The following is a 21,061-nucleotide window of genomic DNA, read 5'->3' on the forward strand; positions in this document are numbered from 1 at the left end:
CCAGGAGTCCAGGAGCCGGCCAGCTGCAGGCACCTCCCTCTCCCTTCCAAGCCCTGGTGCTGTCACATGGGGAGTGACTACCCTGGCCCCCAGGGGCTGGGCCTGGCAGCCAGCAATCAGCCTAGGATTATTAGGCCTCCCTCTCCCTTCTCATGCCAATTTTTACTCTTTTCTATATTGGACCAAGCTTTGGTCAGGAGATGAGATTTAGCTGCTAAAACGACAAAGCAACTCTGGCAGAGAAAGCTGTTCAGCCCTTCTGCAGCTGCGTGCCTGTGGGTGCCTTCCCCTCCCTGCCCAGACTCTGTTCAGGAGACCTAACCACGGTGACAGACAGGATGCAACCTTGGCAGTGGAAAATTTGTAAGGAGGCAGGGATGAGATGGACGGAGGGAGGGAAGGAGGGAGGGAGGGAGGGAGAGAGAAAAGAGAGAGCAAGAGAAGGCAGGCACATTTCTTCAGCTTACTTGTTGGGGAGTTGACTCAAGTTTCTTATTTAAAGTTATAAAGGTAACCACCGGAAGAACTAAAAATAATCCTGTAACTAGCAAAAAAGTGGAGGTGGAAGTGGGAAAGAGTTGGAAAGGTAAGCTCAGTTCCTCAGATTTCACAGTGGGAGGTCAGTAGTAGCATTTAAGACCAGAGGGTCAGGTTTTTCTGGATGTCACTGGGACAAATAAATGGAAACGGGTAAATGTGGGAGGGGTGTCATGTAATTTTATACTTCTCTGTGTTGTGACTTTTATTTGTTTTGTAGTGAATGCATGTTATAATTAGCTAAATGGGTAAAAACTTAAGCAGCCAGCAGGGTTTGACAAGCTGCTAGGGCCAGCTGGCCCAACCTGGGGGGAGGAGATTGGGGAGGGGGGCAGCCCAGTAGGGGGTGGGGAGGGAGAAGACCTTGTGGAGGCACCGGGTGCTCCAGGAGCTATCGGGTGCTCCAGGAGCTATCGGTGGAAGCTCTGGCCCACACCCCTGCCCACCAAGTCTCCCTGGGGCTCATCAGGGCTGGTCATAGGACCTGAGCACTGGGCCAGAGCGAGGGCACAGAACAATCCCTGCTGTGTTCGCTGAGAGCACACGGATGGCCCAGCATCCACGCATGGATGCTCTTTCCTCGGCCCAACCGCTGTTACTTTAGCATCGTGTAGACCAGGGTTTCTCAGGCTTCTTCACTGTGGGGTTGCCCTGTGCACTGGAGGATGTTGAGTAGCATCCCTGGCCTCTACCCGCTGGATGCCAGTAGGATCACCCTCATCAGAACCATCAGAAACACCTCCAGACATTGCAAATACCTCCTGGGGACAAGATGGTCCTGGCTGAGCAGCACTGTCTGGGCTGAGGAGCACTGTTTGCTCAGGTTGCTGTGGGGTCAGAGCACACACATCCTAAGACAGTGGGTTTGAGCCCAGAAGCTTAAACCCACACAAGAATGGGCACAAGAATGCAAAAGTGGGGTGCATTTCCCGAAAGCTAGGTGCAACCCCAGTGGTTCCAATGTGCAATGTGGGCCATGCCAGGCACTGGGGGCTCGCATCTAGGGGCTGAGGAGGCCTTTGCAACGCCAAGCACGACAAAGCATAGGGGCAGACTGTGGCCCTGAGCCACGGGGCCCTTCCTGGCCTGTCACCCCTCTCTGGCTCTCAGGGGTTGCTGCCCACTGCCGCAGGCCCGCCCCTCCCCCTCTCCTCCCTCCTTTCCATCCCCTGATTTAGTGGTAACAAAGTATGTTGGAAGGGGCCTCCCCGGTGGCTCAGCGGTTGAGCGCTGGGTTGCGTAGCCTCTGCAGCGCCGGTTCGATCCCCGGCTGCTCCCGGGCCACCAGAGGAGGCTCCCACATGGCGCGCAGACCTCTCCTGCCGCCCGCTGCTCCCCTCAGCAGTGTATTTCATCGGTCTGCCTGTTCTGTTCTCCACTCTGGCTCTGGCTCTGGTGAATTCTCTCACCCTCCCACACTTCTGACTGTACCCAGTGCTTGTATAAATAAATAAATAAATATTTAAAAAAAAAAAGTATGTTGGAGATATTTATTGGGTGATTACACAGTCCTTATTTTTAATTTTAAAGGGAGAGGAATGGAAAGCTCATTATTTTTCTCTGAAATAAAACAAAATGGCACCATGTCAGTTATTTTCTGCCAATAAGATTTGTATTTATGGGGTTAGGGTTCTCTGGGGAGGAAGGTGCCACAGTGAAAACATTCTGGAGCGCCAGGCCCTCCCCAGAGCAAGTGGGAGTGTGGGCCTCTGGGAGCCCTGCTGTGGGCTGTCTCCTGTGTCCCTGACTCCTGGCGTCCTCCTGGTCCTTCCTGACACTGGCACAGTCTGTTTTCATGTTACCGCCCAGCTCTTGGGTCCCTTCTGCCTGGGACACTCACTATTTGGCAGAATCGTTGAGCTGATACTCCCGAGACCGGTTGAAGCATTCCTGGATCCCTGAGTCACCCCAGAGTCGCATCATGGCTGAAAGCAGTTCTGCAGAGAAGGGCTCCGTGTCTTCCATCCGACTCACCACGTCACACACCATCTTGGCGTCTGCCTGTGAGGAGAGAGGGATGGTGGCTTTGAGGCCTCGATGGAGACAGGAGCCTGACTGGGGTAGTGGGCTGGGCTGGGGCCCATGTTAAAGCACCTGCCAGGACCCCGGGACAACAACATCTGAGGCCCCAGCCTGGACAGGAGAAAAGGCCACGATCTCCACTCCCTGTGCCTCTGGACACCCCCATACCTCCCTCCCCCCAACCCATGGAGTTCCAGGGCTTTCTGCGTGGGGAGGGGAGAGCAGGTAGGAGCCTGTTCTCCACCTGCCCACTCAATCTGGGTTTCACATAGTATTTGGGGGGTAACAGAATAAAATCCAAGTTCTTGGCAAAAGTTGTGATTTCCTATATTTCATACCCAAGGTGGAATCAAGACCCTGGAACTGGGCTAGATCAAGGAGCAGAGCATTTGGGTGAGATTTCCAGCCCAGAGGGGCTGGGCCAGAGCAGAGCCTTCCCTTAGGGGTGTGCAGTAGAGAGGCCTGTTCTCAGCGCCTGTTGTGAAAAAGCCTCACGGCAGCTTTTAATTTCAAGAGGTTAGGCCCTTGAATGGCCCAAAGTTAAAACTGAATTTTATTAATTGTAGTTACTTCTTCAATCTTGACCTGGGGGCCTGCCTTTTCCTGGGGGCAGAGGAGGCCTGGACAGAGTTAAACAGAGGAAGGATAAAGCAGTGAATAGCGGGACCCCTCTCCCAGCCCTACTTGGCTGGCATAAAGAGCACATTCTTCCTCTGGCTCTACCACCTTCCTCCCATGCCTAAGGGAGTATAGCTGAATTTGCTTCAGGCACACACAAGTGCTACCAAAGAGGGTCACCTGTCTTCACAGACTACACAAATATTTGTGTGACACACAAATATGTGTCACACTGAAACCAGGAAAGCTCTTGGCACATCACAGGGCCTCACCACCACCAGTGCCTTGCACATGCATGGGGCACTGCACAGTCTGCAAAGGATATTCCTGGGTGCACACACCATTTCCTCACGTTTCACAACTACCTCACAAGGGAGCTGTGGGTGATGGCATTAATGGGCCAGGTTCTTTATCCCTGCTGTGTCATCCTTTGCCCTGTATCTTTCCAGTTCCTTCGAGTGGCAGAAAATATTTCCTCACTCCTTGACTGGGTGTGGTTTGCCCCTGCACAGAGGATGGGGAGTTCTACAGCCCGTCTGAGGGGCCTGAGTGTCGAGCTTGTCCACTTCCACTTCAGCCATTGCTGCACATGTTCCCAGGCTCTGCCCTCAACCGAGGAAGGAGAGGGGCTGTGGGGAGCTGTCTCCCAGCCTCTGTGATCCCCAGCTGAACCCCTGAGGCTGCATTAAGGGCCCTGCTCAGGCCACTCTTCTCACCCCTGCAGTCTCCCAGCAGGCCCTGAAGAATGCCCCTGCCTTGGTCGGGGCCTCGGTCTGCCTCGTTTAGCACAAGCTGCAGCTGCTGGCACCCCAGCTACAGTGAAGGAGAGGTGGTGGGAGGTAGGCCTAGCTGTGGGGTGGCGGTGGGAGTGCCAAATACCAAATGCCAAATCTAGGAGTCCACAGCCCCACCGGGTGCAGGCCAGCATCCAGTCCAGAACAGGGGCCTAGGAAGGTGGGTGTGGGAAGCAAGAAAAGGAAGGGGCTGAGGCATCTAGTGGGCATGTGACTGGGCCAGGCCAATGTGGTCTTTCCTGGAATTTTTCTGTGGGGAAAGCTGAATGGACTGTGGCCCCAGAGTCAATGTGTCACCAAGCCCGCATCCTGCCCATGGAGAAGCCCCTAAGAATGAAGCCATTAGAAAGACACAGGGAAACATGGAGGCATTCAAGCCCTTTGCCCTCTATGTGACCCATCCTCTGGCACACATGAGGTCCCACACAAGACAGCCTGGGAGGCAGATCTGGGAGCAGGATGGGTGCAGGTTAGAAAGGACCCCAGTGGATCTGCCTGGGATGGGCAGTTGGTGCCAGTATCTCTGGGACCCCTCCTCTGGGGTCTTTCATTTCCCTGGTGGGGAGGTTTCGATCTGCATGGCTGAGCCCCCCTGGGGTGTCTGAACTCCTGGTTGGGGCTGGGAACAGGATGCCCCAGGCCACCATCTCCTTGACCTCACTGGCCCTCCAGACTCAGAGGATTACTCCACTCTCAAGCTCTTTCAACCCTCCAGTCCTCCTACTGAGCAAGGGGAGGGACAGACTGCCTGGCCCAGGAAGTGAGCAGGTGGGCTGGGAATCTGCAGGTGTCCTTTGGGGCGGGAGAGACACAAAGGAAACGAGGCTAGCACCTGGAAGATTCATGGCTGACAAAAGATTCTGTATAAGAGGTCTGTGGGGCCAAAGCCTCCCGTGGAGATTTTCCCAGAATCGAGCTGTCCAGCTAGGTAGCTATTTACATATCAGAGCCTCCAGTGCAGAAGGTAGATGGGAAAGTTCTGGCTGCTGTGTCCCCTCCCCTCTGCCTGCCCTGGGAAGGAAGCTACAATACCAGCGCAGGCCCAGGCCCCCAGGGACAGAGCCCCAAAGACCTCAGCACTCAATTCCTGAGTCACTTTTGGCTGACACAGAGGGCTGTCCACCGAGAGCAGGGCCCCCGGATTCTGGGTTCAAGGGCTGAGTTTCTTTAGCATTTTTTCCTGCCTCCTGTCCCGCAGAAGCGACCTGGAAGCTGACCGTGGGCCTGGGCGCTGGGTGCCCCAGGCAGGCAGTGACTCAGGGAGGCAGGGGTGTGTGAGCAGGGGTGGTGCCTCCACCTGGGGCTAAAAACAGGCCTATGAGTCAGGGGCCCACATGCTGATGCTGTTCTGCCTGGGTGCCTAGGTGACCTGGTGAGCTCTGTCCTTTCCCCATCTGTGGAAAGCGACTAGTGAACCTGCCCAGACTTCTCCAAACTTTCTGCATGAGAGGTGGCCATGACCAGCTTCCAGTTACAGCCAAGGAGGGCTGCCCCTTCTGTGCTCAAGCCTTCTATGCAGGATGGCTGTCCTCTCTGCCTACGTGGCTTCCACCCCCTTCTTTCTTGGCACCAGGGCCCAGTGTCCCTGGAGGAAAGCACTCTTCCCTGATTGGTCTGAGCAGTTTGGGTGGGGCTGTCTCTGTCCCGTTGTCCCAGTGTTGGAAACAGTCTGGGTCTGCCAATTCAGTCTATTGGCCTCACTGAATAGTCAGGGGTGGTTAAGAAAATCTGTATTTGTCAAATTAGACTAACAGCCGGTTTACTGCCCCAAACAGCCAACAATTGCCCCAGACAATTGTAGGTTCTCTTCAAAGAGAGGCAAACAGAGGGTCCACCTGAGTGCAAAGCCATCACTGAGGAAAGCAGAGATGAGAGGGGAGCTACCCCTAGTCATGTGATGCATCAACACCTGGATCCAGCCAAACCTGAAGCCACTCACTCATCTGGCTCACCTGTTACTGAAGTCAATCAACTCCCTGATTCTTCCTTGATCCAGCTGAGGATATGTTTTTGGTTAATTTGTTTATTTTGTACTTGCAAGCCAAATAACTCTCACTGTCATATTTCCTGCTCTGCCAAGGCCAATATGAGACCCACCAAGAAGGACGACCCAGGAAGACCCTCCCGGAGTTCCTTAGGCATCTGACTTGACACACTGCCCACATGCTTCACTGTCTTCTGTCCGTGGCCCTAGATATGTGTGGCACTGGCCACATCCCAGACACTACTTTGGTAGCTGTCTGTCGGCAGTTCTGCGAGGAGTTGATTTGGGCTGTTCACTGACAGGTTTGGCAGGACCCTTGACAGCTGAGGGTACAGGACATTCATCATTGTGTGGTGCTATCATATATCATATAGTGGCTACCTGGCCCCAGCCACTCAATGCCTGAAGCACCCCAAATTGCACCGCTAACAAAAACAACACACAACTGTCTAAAATGCCTGTGGGATAGCACGACTGCCTGAGAGTCACAATTGGGAGTCACCTCCCTGCCAGAGCCAGGAAAGCAAGCGCTTGCCAGAGGGGTGAGCGAGTGGGCCACCATTGCCCACTTGCTGTTCTTAGGCCCAGCTCCAGAGGAACAGGCATGGCACTCCCCTGTGTGAGAGAGCACAAGAACATGACTACTGCCTTCCTGCAGATGTGCAGACTGGGAGGGAGTGTCTGCCAGTTCCTAGTGCCCAGAGGTGCTCTCCCTGCCAGGCTCTGCCTGCTGGAACTGCCCACGCTTTAATGTCCAGTTCCCAAACCACCGTCTTCTAGTCACTTCCTCCGTCAGATTTCCCAGTCCCACCCCATGCAGCCTCCTGGAGGCTCAGCCTCTGGCCTCCCAGCCTGAGCAGGGCCTTAGTCTTTGAGATTCAGTGTCCTCATTTGAGAAATGGGAATCACTTCCCTCACAGGGCTGTTGTGTGAGCAAACAGAGCCCACCTGGCGCAGGGATGGACTGAGTGGGGTGCAGGGCCACTGGTCCTCCCCGCAGCAGCCTCAGTGGGGCACACAGAGATGAAGAGGCTGATCTACCTATCCTTGTGGTTTCGGAGTCAGGGGAAGGGGTGGGGTATCCCCGGGCCTGGCCGGGCTGTGCTTCTGAATATGAACCGCACGCAGCAGGCCATTTTAACGGGTTGAGGGCCCAGATGCTCTGTCAGGGGGTTTTGTAGGGTAAGGTAAAAGGATCAGGCTTTTCTGCCCTCCCGCCATTAGGATAGATGAGGGAACCCTGTGGTTCCGAATGCATGCCTGATGGCGGGCTCCTGGAGTAGGGTGTGGGCGTATATAGATGGGATTCACCTGGGCTAAGACTGGGCTTTTAAGGGCGGTGTCAAGGGGACGCCAGCAGAAGCAGAGTAGCAGAAGCAGAACCATAAGAGAGCACCGGAGAGCCCAGAAAGAGTGAAGACTTGCTGGGGGCTGGGAGGCCTGCCAGCCTCCCGGCCCCTCCAGCATCCCTACCTGCCATGTACCCGATAAATCCCAATAAAAACCTGCAAAAGCCACTGAGGCCTCCAGGACTCTCTTCTCCTTTATCCGGTCTGCAAAGAATCTTAGAGAACCTGCTCAGAGCTCATTCCTGCCCCTTTCATTTGGCGTAAGTCGGCAAGATGATCCATGCAGACAAGTACGGAGCCCTCCGAAGACCTCAGGAGTAGCAGACTGAGCCTGTGACAGCGCTGGAGGCACCATGGCGGCACAGAAGGTGGACAAGGTCTGGGAGCTATGGGATGAGACCTCGCCTGGAGGAGGAGATGCCGGAGAGGACCAGCCAACAACCCCCGAGGCAACAAAAATCGTTGGAGAGGAAGGGACCACGATTTGGAGCTCGCCACTGCTGATGCAGGGAGAGGCCAACAGACTTGGACTGACAATTCTGCCAGAAGGTGGAGGACCTTGGCAGGTTATGTTTTTTGGGAATCTGGGGGTGGCCAGCGGGTCTCAGTGGCCAAAAGCAGCCGGTGTACTGCCCAGCAGCTAGGCAGAGGAGAAAAGCCAACTGAGAAGGCAAAAGCTGGTGCTAAGATTGAGAAGCCCTGAGCGGCTGTTAAGCAACTTGAATATGTTGAAGGCCAGTGAGTCTCTTAAAATCACCTGTGGGTGATGCCCTGCTTGTTGTCGAGTGAGGGTGAGGAGCCCGTCCTTGGGGGACAGGTGGGTGTAGGGTAAGGAAAAATGTCAGGCTTTTCTGCCCTCCCGCCATCAGGATAGATGATGGATCCTTGTGGTCCTGAATGCATGCCTGATGGCGGGCACCTGGAGTAGGGTGTGGGCATAGGTAGATGGGATTCACCTGGGCTGAGATTATGCTTTTAAGGGCGGCGTCACGGGAACGCCAGTAGAAGCCGAAAGAGAAGCCGAGAGAGAGATCACCGGAGAGCCCAGATAGAGTGAAGATTTGCTGGGGGCTCGGGAGGCCTGTCAGCCTCCCGGCCCCCCAGCACCCCTGCCTGCTTTGTACCGGGTAAATCGAATGAAAGACCTGCAAAAACCACTGATGACTCTGACTCCTTTACCCGGTCTGCATGGGATCAGAAAACCTGCACTGTATCCATTCCTGCCCCTACAGTGGTTTGGGGTGGAGCCCAAGCCGAAGAGGGGACCCGAGAGAGGCCGCACATGGAGTTTGGATCCCCGACCCATATGCATGTGCAATGGGTTGGCCTGAGTGCAGGGGCCTGCGTGTTGCATTGGTGACTATGAAAGCCAAGTGTTGGAGTGACCACAGACAGAAACCCTGAGGGTTGGCGATTACCCCCAACAGTATAGAATCGCCAATCCCAGAGTGAGTGCATCCTGGGGGTGGATGCGGTGTGTAGCTTGCGGCTGAGACCACAGCCAAAGAAGGCCAGGAAGCCTAACGGCTCTAGGCATATGATGGCAGATGCCTGAGTGGTTCCCCTCCCTTGCATGAGCAGTGCCTTTGGCAGCAGAAGTGGTGGATCATCTGCTGGTGCCAATAATTGTCTTTTGACACTAGGTTGGTGCCCTGCCTGGACTTATTTGTATTCTGTTGTATTTTATGTATTTAGTTATATTCAGTTGTATTCTATGTACTTTCATGGGCCATGGCTGCAGTGTTCATATTGCCAAGAGAAACGTATGACTTGTATAGACTGTCTGGCAGAAAACCCTGAGGGGGTGGATTGTAGGGTAAGGTAAAAAGTATCAGGCTTTTCTGCCCTCCTGCCATTAGGATAGATGACAGAACCCTGAGGTCCCAAATGCATGCCTGCGGGCGGGCACCTGGAGTAGGGTGTGGGCGTAAGTAGATGGGATTCACCTGGGCTGAGACTGGGCTTTTAAGGGCGGTGTCACGTGGACACCAGCAGAAACTGCTTCTCTGACAAGCAGAGTAGCAGAAGCAGAAAAGCATGAAGAACCACGAGTAGAGCAGAGAGGCCATGAGAGAATGCCGGAGAGCCCAGAAAGAGTGAAGACTTGCTGGGGGCTGGGAGGCCTGCCATGTACCTGGTAAATCCCAATAAAAGCCTGCAAAAGCCACTGAGGCCTCCAGGACTCTCTCCTCCTTTACCCAATCTGCTGGATCAGAAAACCTGCCCTGTGCCCCTTCCTACACCTTACAGTGTGTCCTGAGGTTCTGGTGGGATCTTGTTACACATCCATACTTCACAAAAGCATTAGCATTTCTTTTTCACCGAGGCCAGTATAAACTTTCTGGTTAAATGTTAGGTATCTTATTCATAATGTAGATACCTTAGTGGCCAAAGCTGCTCTAGGTGGAGGCGAGGGTGCCACTAGGGAGCCCCACTACTGGGGAGAACCCCTGGCAATAACCCTTGCATTGGATCCATGCAGAGAAAGGGCTGGGCAGGGAGCTCAGCACAGGGCCCCCCTAGAAGTGGGCTGTCTTGGGCCACTGCAGGGGAGCAGGAAGCCTGGGGTGATGGTGGGGGTCACTTCACTATTGCACTGGCTGTTCACAAGGTCCTTCACTGAGGACATGGGCCAGGCTTGCCTGTGAGAACATGCAAGGATGTGAGTGTTTGGGAAGCAGCACAGACATCCACGGACAATCAGTGGGGTTGTCCACTGGCATTCAAGAGGTCAGGGGCTCTGCTTCCAGAACTCATACCCACAGGGCCTTGCCCACCTGCTCGCCCTGGTCCTACCTGCACTGACCTTTCCTGCCTTGGCATCTCCTCAACCTTCTCAGGAACATGGCTGCTCCCCGTCTTGCTGTGCCACACTGAGGGTGACAGTGGTGAGTGGTGACGAGGGCAAGCTGGCATCCGTCCAGCTGGGCCACTGCCAGGACCACCACACATGGCCATTCACACTCAGACCTTCTCAGAGGCCCAGAGATGCCCCGGCATCCTCTTCATCTGAGCTGGGAAGGCTAACTGCGCTTTCTAAAATGCCCTTCTTTTCAGGGAATGTGGACTTTTTGATAAACATCAACCATCAAGACGTTTGGAACTAACGTATAAAAAAGAGCCCTTTTCCTCCCAGAAAAGAGGTGTAGAGGCTATGATGGGGCAGTTAAGAGGGGTTTTCAGTCAGGATTTGAGCTGCGTTCAAATCCTGGCTCTAGCTCTCAAGCTGTGTGACCTCTGACAAGCCACTTACCCTCTCTGAGCCTCTGTTCTTGCATTAATTCCTACCCTGCAGGGTTATTTGTGCAGATGAAGCAGGCTAAGAATATGACATAGTTTTGCAACAGAAAGAGCCCTGCAAATGTTAGTTATTATAAGCAAAGATGAAATCCCTCAGACACAAACAACAAGCTGACATAAAATCAGCCTGCTTTGTACGAGACTTTCAGGCAGGCGTGATGATCTTGATAACAATAATCATAGTAATTATAATAATAACCCCTTCCACTGGAGGAGCTGCTTTGGATCTTTCAGTTTTCCTCCATCTCTAATCTTTCAGGCCAAGTGACGTGTGACTGCGTACACACACACACACACACACACACACTCTCTCTCTCTCTCTCTCTCTCTCACACACACACTCCAGCTCTAGCTAGTTTCAGGAAAACCTCCCTCTGACCCTGCCCGGCCCGTGCATTGCAGTTGTCCCAGCTCCCACCAGGGGGCAGGAGTGCACAGGCCAACAGTAGAGGGAGCCCCAGCTGGACAGGCTGAGCCAACAGACCTAGTAGGGCAGGGCCAGGCCCAGTGGGTATCGCTGCCTTGCTTGGGCTGCCGACCCTGTTTCTCAGCAGAAGGGGCAGAAAGACCCCAGCTGCTGGAGGTCTAGCCTGGGCACTGTAACCCAGCAGGCAGAGCCTGGCAGGGCAGGCACCTTCTGGGCACTACGAACTGGGAGACACGCCCTCTGCCACGCTGCTCTGAGGGAAGGCAGTAATCATGTTCTGTTCACTCTCACACACAGGGGAGTGCCACGCCCTTCCCTCTGCAGCCAGGCCTTAGAGCAGTGAGGGGCAGTGCAGAAACGGGCCTGCTCTCCTGGGCCTGCTCTCCTGGCATTTTGACAGTTGTGAGTTGTTTGTTAGTGGTGCTAATTGGGGCACTTCAGGCACTGAGTGGCTGGGGGCCACGCATGCCTGCGGGTCCTTCTTCACTTGGACTTAGGAGTCTTAGCAAGGCCTGGGCCTAAACCCTCTCCGCTCACAGGGCCTCTGGAGGGAGACTGGGGGAACCTCATGGCTTCCTTCCCTTAGAGAGGGGAATCTTCCTGGTCCCCCAGAAAGAATCCTGCAGCCAAATTAAGGATTTTCCGTCTTTTAAATCTGCCATTCCTTAACCAGCCCTCCATCCACCCATCCCTGGGATACCTACCTATCAAACATCATGCACCGCCCCACTCACCCACCCATCCACGGCATCATCTACACCTCAGTCATTCTTGTTCCTCCATCTATTCCCTTCCAATCCACCCACCCACACCTTTACCTCCTTCTGTCCATCCACAGCATCTGTCCACTCATTCCTTTCACTCCTCTTTGATTCATCTAGTCACCAACCCGTTCATTCTCCTATCGATCCACTGTACCCCCACAATTGAGTGGGGGCTCAGCCTTAAGACATTTCATGTTTGGCATAAAGAGAGCACATTGCCTGAATCTCCGAGCCAGCTAAGCTGGCACCCTGAACACCTCAGGGAGACTGTTCCCTGGCTCTCATCCCGTGGTTAGGGGCCTGTGGCCTAGCTAAGGAAGGCTCTCCTAAGATCTCCCTCAGGGTTGAGGGAAGTCCAGACTTTCTGGATTCTTCAGGGATCTGTGCACAGCCTTCTGAGAACCTTTTCTGCTCTGGGCTCATGCTGCCTCCTGTAGAGGTGGAGAAGGATTAGGTTTTCTGAAGAAACTCACTTTCCAAATAATCATATCCTTTTTTTGGGCCTCCCTGGTGGCACAGGCGGTTGAAAGCTGAACTGTGACGCTATCCACAACCTCTGCAATGCGGGTTCGAACCCCGGCTGGCCGGTGAGAATCCCACATGGCGAACCAGACCTCTCCTGTCTCGCCCGCTGCTCCCCTCAGCAGTGTATTTCAGTCAGTCTGCCTGTTCTGTTCCCTGCTCTGTCTCTGGTGAATCCTTTCACCCTCCCGCGCATCTGGCCTCTACCCCGGTTCTGGTATAAATAACTAAATCTTAAAAAAAAAAAAAAAAGAATCATATCCTTCTTCGCCTTAAAACACTTTGGCTTTCCAAATTGTTTAGAAACAGCTCTTTCTGCTGGCTGTGTCTTCTAGAACTGGAGGACTGGGGGTAACTGTGGTCAGGGCCTCCAAGGCCTTGTCACTGGCTCCAGCCCTCGACACCTCATAGCTGCCACCTGGAGACCATCTGTCAGTCCCTGCAAGTGTGGCTTCCCGCCCTTGGCCCTGCTGCAAGTTAGGTAGCAGGAGGCTGTGTTAGACCCACGAATGTTCCTTCATCACAGGCTGGCTGAGCATGTTGCGAAGCTGAGCCCAGGGCTACATACTGGGGATGGAGCGGTAGCAAGAGCTGGACGCTGGAGTCCAGCGGGGACATCAGATAGGCCACCAAAACCACGGAGTCAGGAGGCTCTGCCAAGGAGAAAGCCACTGAGAAAGGTCCAGGCATTGAGGAGAAATGTGTGTGTGTGGGGGGGCGTGGGGGCTGTGAGAGGGGTCTGTCTGGGAGACAGGCAGTCAGCTAGTGTTCCCTAAGAAGAGAGTTACAGAGACCCAAAGCAAAGCTGAGAGCCTCACCGGGAAGCAGTGGGTCCAGGAGTACATCAGATGCCGCTGCAGCCATTGGCAGGGTCTGAGGCCCAGGGTGGGCCTTGCAGGCCACAAAGCCCCTAAGACACCAAATGAGGGCCTCCCTGGTGGCACAAGGGGTTAAGTGTCAGCACTATGAAGCTATCACCAGCCACTGCAGCAAGAATTTGATCCCCGGCCAGGAAGCTACGCACATGGTGCAGCAGACCTCTCCTGTCTCCCCCACTCCTCCCCTCAGCAGTGTATTTCAGTCAGTCTGCCTGTTCTGCTCCCCACTCTGTCTCTGGTGAATCCTCTCACCGTCCACATCTCTGGCCTACACCCCAAATCTTGTATGCATAAATAAATATAATCTCAAAAAAAAAAAAAAAAAAAGGACACCAAATGAAGCACAGGTGCCCTGTCTGCACTGACAGTCAAGGGGTCAAGGGGTAAAGGGCTCTTCCCCAGACAACATCTCAGGCGAGCTTGGGCCTGAGCAGCTGGTCCAGTGTGAGCTTGTCCAGTGTGAGCTTGTGTACCCCCAGAAGGTGAAGGCCCTAGGCAGCTCTGACCTTCCCTGTGTGTGGGGCTGGGGCTCTCTCCTGGGCCCTCGGCCTTTCCTGCACTGCCCTCCTCACATAAAGCCACATCATGACTCCTAGAAGCCTCCTGGCCAGGGTGGTTAGGGAGACTGGCAGGGGAGAGGGAGCAATGGGTCCACAGCTTCTCTGCGGGGAGATGCCGATGTCAGTGATGGCCTGAGTGTGAGGCGGTGTCCTGTGTGGCTGACCAACAGAGATGGCGGTGGGGGCAGGTAGAGGCCATTCTGGGCTTCAGGGCAGAGGTGGGTGTATGTTACTGAGGCGTCAGGTCCCCACGTGGTGATGTGGGGATGCCCTTTTGTCCACAGCCCTAATTATTACCCACTTGGGGATTGCTAGGCGCTGTGCTCTCAGAGCCCTTCTCCCCCAGGGGCCAGGCCGCCCTGTCTCTACCCTCTGGGCGCCTCTCGCAGACAGGCGTGGTGGCCTGCTGAGCCACCCCCAGGAGTCTCTCAGTCACAGAAATTTCCAACTCCGTCATGCCCTCACCCTTGGCCTCCTTTATTTCTGAGCTCAGTGTTCTAAGATAGGAGAAAAGTGCTAAAATGGGCTAGGCTAAATTTCTAAGAAATGAATTACCCACACAGAGCTCAGTCAAAGGGAAAGAAAAGTGATAATGGCCAACCTCATCTCTTCAGAACATGAAGTGACGATGGTGAATAATTAGAGCCGCCTCGGCTGGAAGATATTAGCAACACAATTATGGAAGAGAAGAGATAGATGTGGGGACATTACATGCAGGGTGAGGGCCTGGGGGAGACTGGCTGGTCCTGAAGATGATTGGTGCCCCCCCAGGCTCATTCATTGACACCCCTTTCTGTCTCCTCTCTCCTTCCCTGGAGACACCAGTTCCCATCCATCCATCCATCCATCCATCCATCCATCCATCCATCCATCCATCCATCCATCCGAGTGTCAGAGAATGCTTTTGTTCTACAAGGAGCAGGTCACCCTGCTTCTGAGACCCCGGGGACATGGCGTCAGGCGTCAGAGGACTTGGGCTTCAGTCCACTCCCACCTCTGAGGGCTCTGGGACCCTGGCAAGTCTCATCGCCTCTTGGGGTCTCAATGTCCTCAGACACATCCGGAAGAGGATGGCCAGACTAATGGTCCTCAAAGGATGGCCTGTGGGCCTGTGTGGGTCTCTGAGTCCCTTAGGGGGTCCACAAGATGAAAAGGTTTCTCCTAACAACACTGAGGTATCACTTGCCTTCCTAACATGATCACCTCTGCTCTCATGGGACAAAAGCAATAGCAGGTGAGATGCGACCAAACTGCTGATCACCCTTGTACCCACTGCCCCTGTGGAGTCACACGGAAACCAATGCCATTGACTAGAGAATATCCTGGATGAAGTAGTGAAAATTATGAACTAAAAAAAGCTGCCCTTGAGCACATCTTTTCCTCATTCTGTGTGATGAAATGGCAGGAGGATTCTGGCACTACAACCAAAGTGGGAAGATTGTCTCTGGAAAGGCAGGTATTTGCGAGATGAAGCTGACAGTCCCTTTTTTCATGGAATATCATTTTGACTTGAAAGAATGCCCAGCAAACAATGGTAATTCAGACTTGGGAGACATTTTCTAAAAATAAACCAAGAGAGGCTATCATTTCAAGGAAACAATTAACCTATTTGTTACCAAAATAAAACAATTTCAGCTTTTATGTGAAAAACCAGACTTTAGGAAAACTTATATTTACTCTCATAAGCTTGATGGCATCCCAAAGACTTTTCTGATTGAACTTTTGATACGGCAGGCTGAGAAGTGTCAACATCGGAAGATGTGTGTACCTCAGGTGAACCAATATTGCCCCAATGACCAACATAACATTAAAAGTCATGCATGGGTAAGAGATCAATTCAAAGAGCAAAGTGGAACCATGGATTTTTTTTTTTTTTTTAAAAAAAGATGTTCGTTATTTTTTAGAGCAGCTTTAAGTTTACAGCAATACTGAGAGGAAGGCACAGAGATATCCCATATACCATCTGCCCCCACACATCCTCGATTATCAACATCATTCACCAGAATGTCACATTTATTTTTGCTAGGAATAACCCACATCCACATATGATCATTGCTCAAAGTCTACAGTTAACCTCAGTCATTCTTGCTGCTGGACATTCTGTGAGTTTGCACAGATGTACATGGCATCCATCATGATCACAGTATCTTGCAGAGTATTTCCACTCCCTAGAACTCCAGTGTTCTCCATTCATCTGCCCAGCTCACTTCCTCTACCGCAATTACTGATTTTTTCCCCTATGTCCCTAGTTTCACTTTCTCTAGAATCTCATATAATTGGAACCATGCAGGATGTAGCCATTTTAGATTGGCTTCTTTTACTTAGCAATATGAATTTTGAGTTGTTGTCTTTTCATGGCTTGATAGGTCATTTCTTTTTAGTGCTGAATAATATTCCCTTGTCTCGATGTACCACATTTCATTTGTCCATTCACCCACTGAAGGACATCTTTGTTACTTCCAAGTTATAAATAATAAGCTTCTATAAACACCCATGTACAGTTATTGCGTGGACATAGGTTTCATCTATTTTGAGAAAATACCAAGGAGTGTGATTGTGGCATTGCATGGCGAGAGTATGTTTAGTTTCATGAGAAACCATCAAACTGTCTTCCAGAAGGGCACACCACTTTGCATGCCCGCCAGCAATGCTTGGTAGTTCTCGCTGCACCATGTTTTCAGATTTGGTGGTGTTGGTGTTCCAGATTTGGCCACTCAGGTGGGTATGCAGAGGTATCTCGTTTTAATTTGCATTTTCCTGATGACAGATGATGTGAAGCATCTTTACACGTTTATTTACCATCTGTATATCTTCTTATCTGTATATCTTCTTCTGTTAAAGTTTTTGGCCCATTTTTAAATTTATTTGTTTTCTTATTTATTTATTTTATATATTTTTTACATCATTTTTCATTTTTGCACACTATGCATTTTCATCTTGGTTATATTCCCCATACAATTCTCACCCCCCAATTCTCACCCTAATCCCTCCTCCCCTCCGTGCCCACCCCCCATCCCATAGTGTTTATAGTTTATCCGGTTTATAGTTGCTTGTTGATTTTGATTTTTACTTTATTATAATTAGTCTTCTTCCTGGTCCCTTATTTATTTTTTTTTTAATATAGAGGCATGTTTTTTTTTTTAATTTATTTAATTTATTTATTTGTTTGTTTGTTTATACATGCACTGGGTACAGTCAGAAGCGCGGGAGGGTGAGAGAATTCACCAGAGCCAGAGCGGGGAGCAGAGCAGGCAGAAGGACCGAAGTACACTGCTGAGGGGAGCAGCGGGCAGCAGGAGAGGTCTGCGCGCCATGTGGGACCCTCCTCCGGTGGCCGGGGAGCAGCCGGGGATTGAACCGGCGCCGCAGAGGCCGCGGGCAGCTTCGCAACCCAGCGCTCAACCGCTGCGCCACCGGGGAGGCCCCCTGGTCCCTTATTTAGGTTTTCTAAATTCCTGCTATGAATAAGGAACCATCCATGTTGCTGCAAATTGCATGAGTTTATCTTTTTTGATTGTTCAGTAATATTCCGTTGTGTATATGTGCCACATCTTCTTGATCAGTCGCTGAACAGACTCAAAACAAAGGAAATAATCCAGTCAAAACATGGGCAGAAGAGCTAAAAAGGAACTTCCCCAAAGAGGAAATGCAAATGGCAACAGGCATATGAAAAAATGTTCAGCATCACTTGTAATCAGGGAAATGAAAAAAATCAAAGCTACAATACCATCTTACACCAGTGAGAATGGCACATATTAAAAAAACTAGCTACAACAAATGTTGGCGAGGATGTGGAGTAAAAGGAACTCTCCTGCACTGCTGGTGGGAGTGCAAACTGGTCCAACCACTATGGAAAGCTGTGTGGAGATTCCTCAACCTGCTAAAGATGGAGCTTCCATATGATCCAGCAATTCCACTCCTAGGTATTTACCCAAAGGACAAAGAATCATTAATTCAGAAGGGCACCTGCACCCCTATGTTTATAGCAGCACTGTTTACAATACTAAGCTATGGAAACAACCCAAATGCTCAAAAATACTTGTTTTCTTATTGTTGAGTTTTTTTTTTTTAAAGATTTATTTTTATTTATTTATACAAGCACTGGGTACAGTCAGAAGTGCAGGAGGGTGAGAGAATTCAGCAGAGCCAGAGCGGGGATCAGAGCAGGCAGAAGGACCGAAGTACACCACTGAGGGGAGCAGCGGGTGGCAGGAGAGGTCTGCGCGCCATGTGGGACCCTCCTCCGGCGGCGGCCGGGGAGCAGCTGAGGATCGAACTGGCGCTGCAGAGGCTGCGGGCAGCTTCGCAACCCAGCACTCAACTGCTGCGCCACCAGGGAGGCCCTCTTATTGTTGAGTTTTAAGAGTTCTTTGTGTATTTTGTATCAGTCCTTTATCGGTTACGTCTTTTTGCAAATATTTGCCCTCTATCTGTGGCCTGCTTTCTCATTCTCTTGACACTATTTATCGCAGAGCAGAAATTTTAATTTTAATGAAGCCCAGTTTCTCAATCATTCTTTTTATGGTCTTTGCTGCTGTATCTAAAAAGCTACCATCATATCCAAAGTCATTTGGCTTTCTCCTCTGTTATCTCCAGGAGTTTCAATAATTGTGAAGAGGGTGAGGGCTAGGTCTGTGCCAGAGACATTCATTTTTTCACAAGCAGACATCCAGTTGTCCAGCAACTATCAGTGGATTTCAATGTGGCAGAGTAGGAAAGGGTCCCTGGTATCATTTCAGATTTCAATTACCCTTTTAAAAATTATTACTTGTCCAGTTTGGGTGAGTTGCAAAGAATAACGCGCTAGAAGAGCTGGTAAACTCCTCCTTCCAGTTCCAACTCTGTGCTTGTGTGGGGTCACATTCTATTCATATTCTTCATCCAAAACAACACATCACAACAGATTGGATGCAGAAGCACATATGAGAATGGAGCTGTTTTCTATTAAGACAGGCATTAAAGAGATTTTCAAAAATGGAAAACAATAATATTCTTCTTGCTAAACTATTTTTAGAAAACATAGTAATTTTTCATAAATAATTTTATTCATCATAAATTTTCATCAATATTTATATTAATGTGTAATGGGGTGATTATAGTTATTTTTAAGTAAATAAATATGTGACATTTTTCTTGGTTTTCATTTCTAATGCAGCAAAACTGATAGATAGAACCTACACAAACAAAATCTTTACTGGGGTCCTCAATTTCTAAGAGTATAAAGGGGCCCCTAAACCAAAAAGTTTAAGAAACACTAAACCAGATCATTCTTTCCCAAACATTATCTGCTAATATCTTCAGAACTTCTGCCAAAGTCCTGCTGTACCTAATGAATATCACTTACTATTTTTCTTGGAAGCATATTTGTACTTCTCATCCCTGTCTATGGTAAATGAGCAACCTGGATGAGGTATTTTATTTATTTATTTTTAAAGATTTATTTATTTTTGCATACAAGAATTGGGGCACAGGCCAGAGGTGTGGGGGGTAAGGGGATTCACCAGAGACAGAGTAGGGAACAGAACAGACTGACTGAAATACACTGCTGAGGGGAGCAGCGGGTGAGTCAGGAGAGGTCTGCTGTGCCATGTGGGTCACCTCCCTGGCCAGGGATCAAACTCATGTTGCAGCAGTTGCGAACAGCCTCATAGTGCTGATGCTTAACTCCCTGTGCCACCAGGGAGGCCCCATGAGGTATTTTAAATAGATGATACTGGTCAGAATAACTACAATGAAACTGACATTAATGTTGAGTTTCAGCAGAATCCTGCTGCCTGTCACCTATTCCCAGACTGAGACCCTCTCCCTGTGTTAACGACGGGGATAGTCCAGAGGGGTTGAGGATGTGCTAGCACCAGCTCGAGACTTTCTTCTTGCGGTTTGCAGGCTAAAAGAGAGGACGGAACCACTCCCTGACCCCCCAGGCTGGTGGCCTGCACCCCTGTCTGGAGGGGCCTGGCAGATGGTCCCCTGGGGTACTCTAGCCAGTACACATAAGGCCAACTGAGAAGATGTCCATCTGCTGAGACATGACTAATTCATAGCAGAAGGTGGGAAGATGGGATGTAAAGCTACAGCCATTATCTCAGTTAGAAAATCAAGAATTGTGAGTTCCAGTCAAAGGCTAGTGATCGCGGAAGGCTGCCAGGGTTGGGGTTAGGTAGGGACCCTGGGGTCAGGGGCCAGGGCAGGCCCAGTCGACCAGCCCAGAGGACAGAGCATCCTAGGTGTCTTCCATGAGCCTTGGAGCTGGCAACACACACACACACACACACAGCGACACACAGGAACCCCTACTCAGAACAGAGCCCTGGCTATCCAGGAGTGGCCCTAAGATATTAATAGCTAGTATTTAGTGACTGCTTCCCACGGGCTTTATTTCACCGAATGCTCACAACTGCTATCATTTCCCCCATTTTATAAGCAAAGAACGTGAAGCTCAGCTGGGTGTGAGCCTTGCCCTCATCAGCGGTGGGACTAGGGCTTGAACTCCAGCTGTGGGGCTCCAGAGCTCAGGCTCTGTGGTCACCCAGCAGCACTGCCTCCCCTCTAAACCCTGTCTGCCTTCTAGGGGAAAATTGAGGCCTGGATGACAGAAGTGGGGCCTTGTCCAAGGTCTTGTAGCAAGCCAGGGGGCAGAGCTGGGGGCAGCCCCGCCTTCTGACTTTTCCCTCTGGGTCAAGCAGCCTCCTGGGGAGCCTACCAGGTCTCTCTGCTCCCCAAGGCCAGGGCCTGGGAAAGCCGGCACCCGGCAAGCTCAAGTGCAGTATCATCACCTGCTGCTAAGGGGACGGGGCTCTCAGAGGGCCCGGCTGGTGCCCACCCTGGGGACCCAGTATGAGTGCATCAACACTGGCAGTGTTTACATAAGGCAAGAGGGATGGCGACAGGTGTTAAAAAACAAGGGTGACAAATACTCCTGTTAACCAAAACATGGGTGAGGCCCAGTGGCGCCTGTGGCTGTGCACCAGGTAGGCCAGGCAGGGAGGTCCCTGTGGGCCACCTGGGTAGGGCAGGAGGCGGGAGGTACAGTGGAGCCAGGCTAATGTCAGCTCCCTACTCCCAGCATGAGGAGGAGCACAGGTAGGGGGCCCTGGTTTGAGCTAAGCCTCTGGGTCCTGCCTTTCAGGGTGCGTCACTGGGCAGGGTGGGGGAGCCTTTGCACTCAGCCCAGGGGAAGGTAGGTGGGAGCTACTTCAGACTGAGTGCTCAGCCTCACAGCTTCTCCCCAGGTCTGGGGGTCAGGGCACACGGCCTCCTTGCCCCATTCAGTCCCTTACTTCCCTGACACTGACATGGTGACCAT

At 51.6% G+C, this 21,061-nt stretch overlaps 1 protein-coding gene across 2 annotated transcripts in view; it reads right to left on the bottom strand.

Annotated features, from left to right (window-relative positions):
- Positions 1–21,061, bottom strand: part of GNAO1 (G protein subunit alpha o1) — a gene marked incomplete at both ends in the record, with an annotated part of 161,017 nt that overhangs the window by 17,646 nt on the left and 122,310 nt on the right. For both annotated transcript variants that reach the window (XM_084257839.1, XM_084257838.1), the window contains one exon: positions 2,378–2,538. In XM_084257839.1, the coding sequence (XP_084113965.1) occupies positions 2,378–2,538 (161 nt within the window). The remainder of the gene's footprint in view (positions 1–2,377; positions 2,539–21,061) is intronic.

Source organism: Talpa europaea, assembly GCF_964194135.1.
Source record: "Talpa europaea genome assembly, chromosome: 16".
Taxonomy (NCBI): domain Eukaryota; kingdom Metazoa; phylum Chordata; class Mammalia; order Eulipotyphla; family Talpidae; genus Talpa; species Talpa europaea.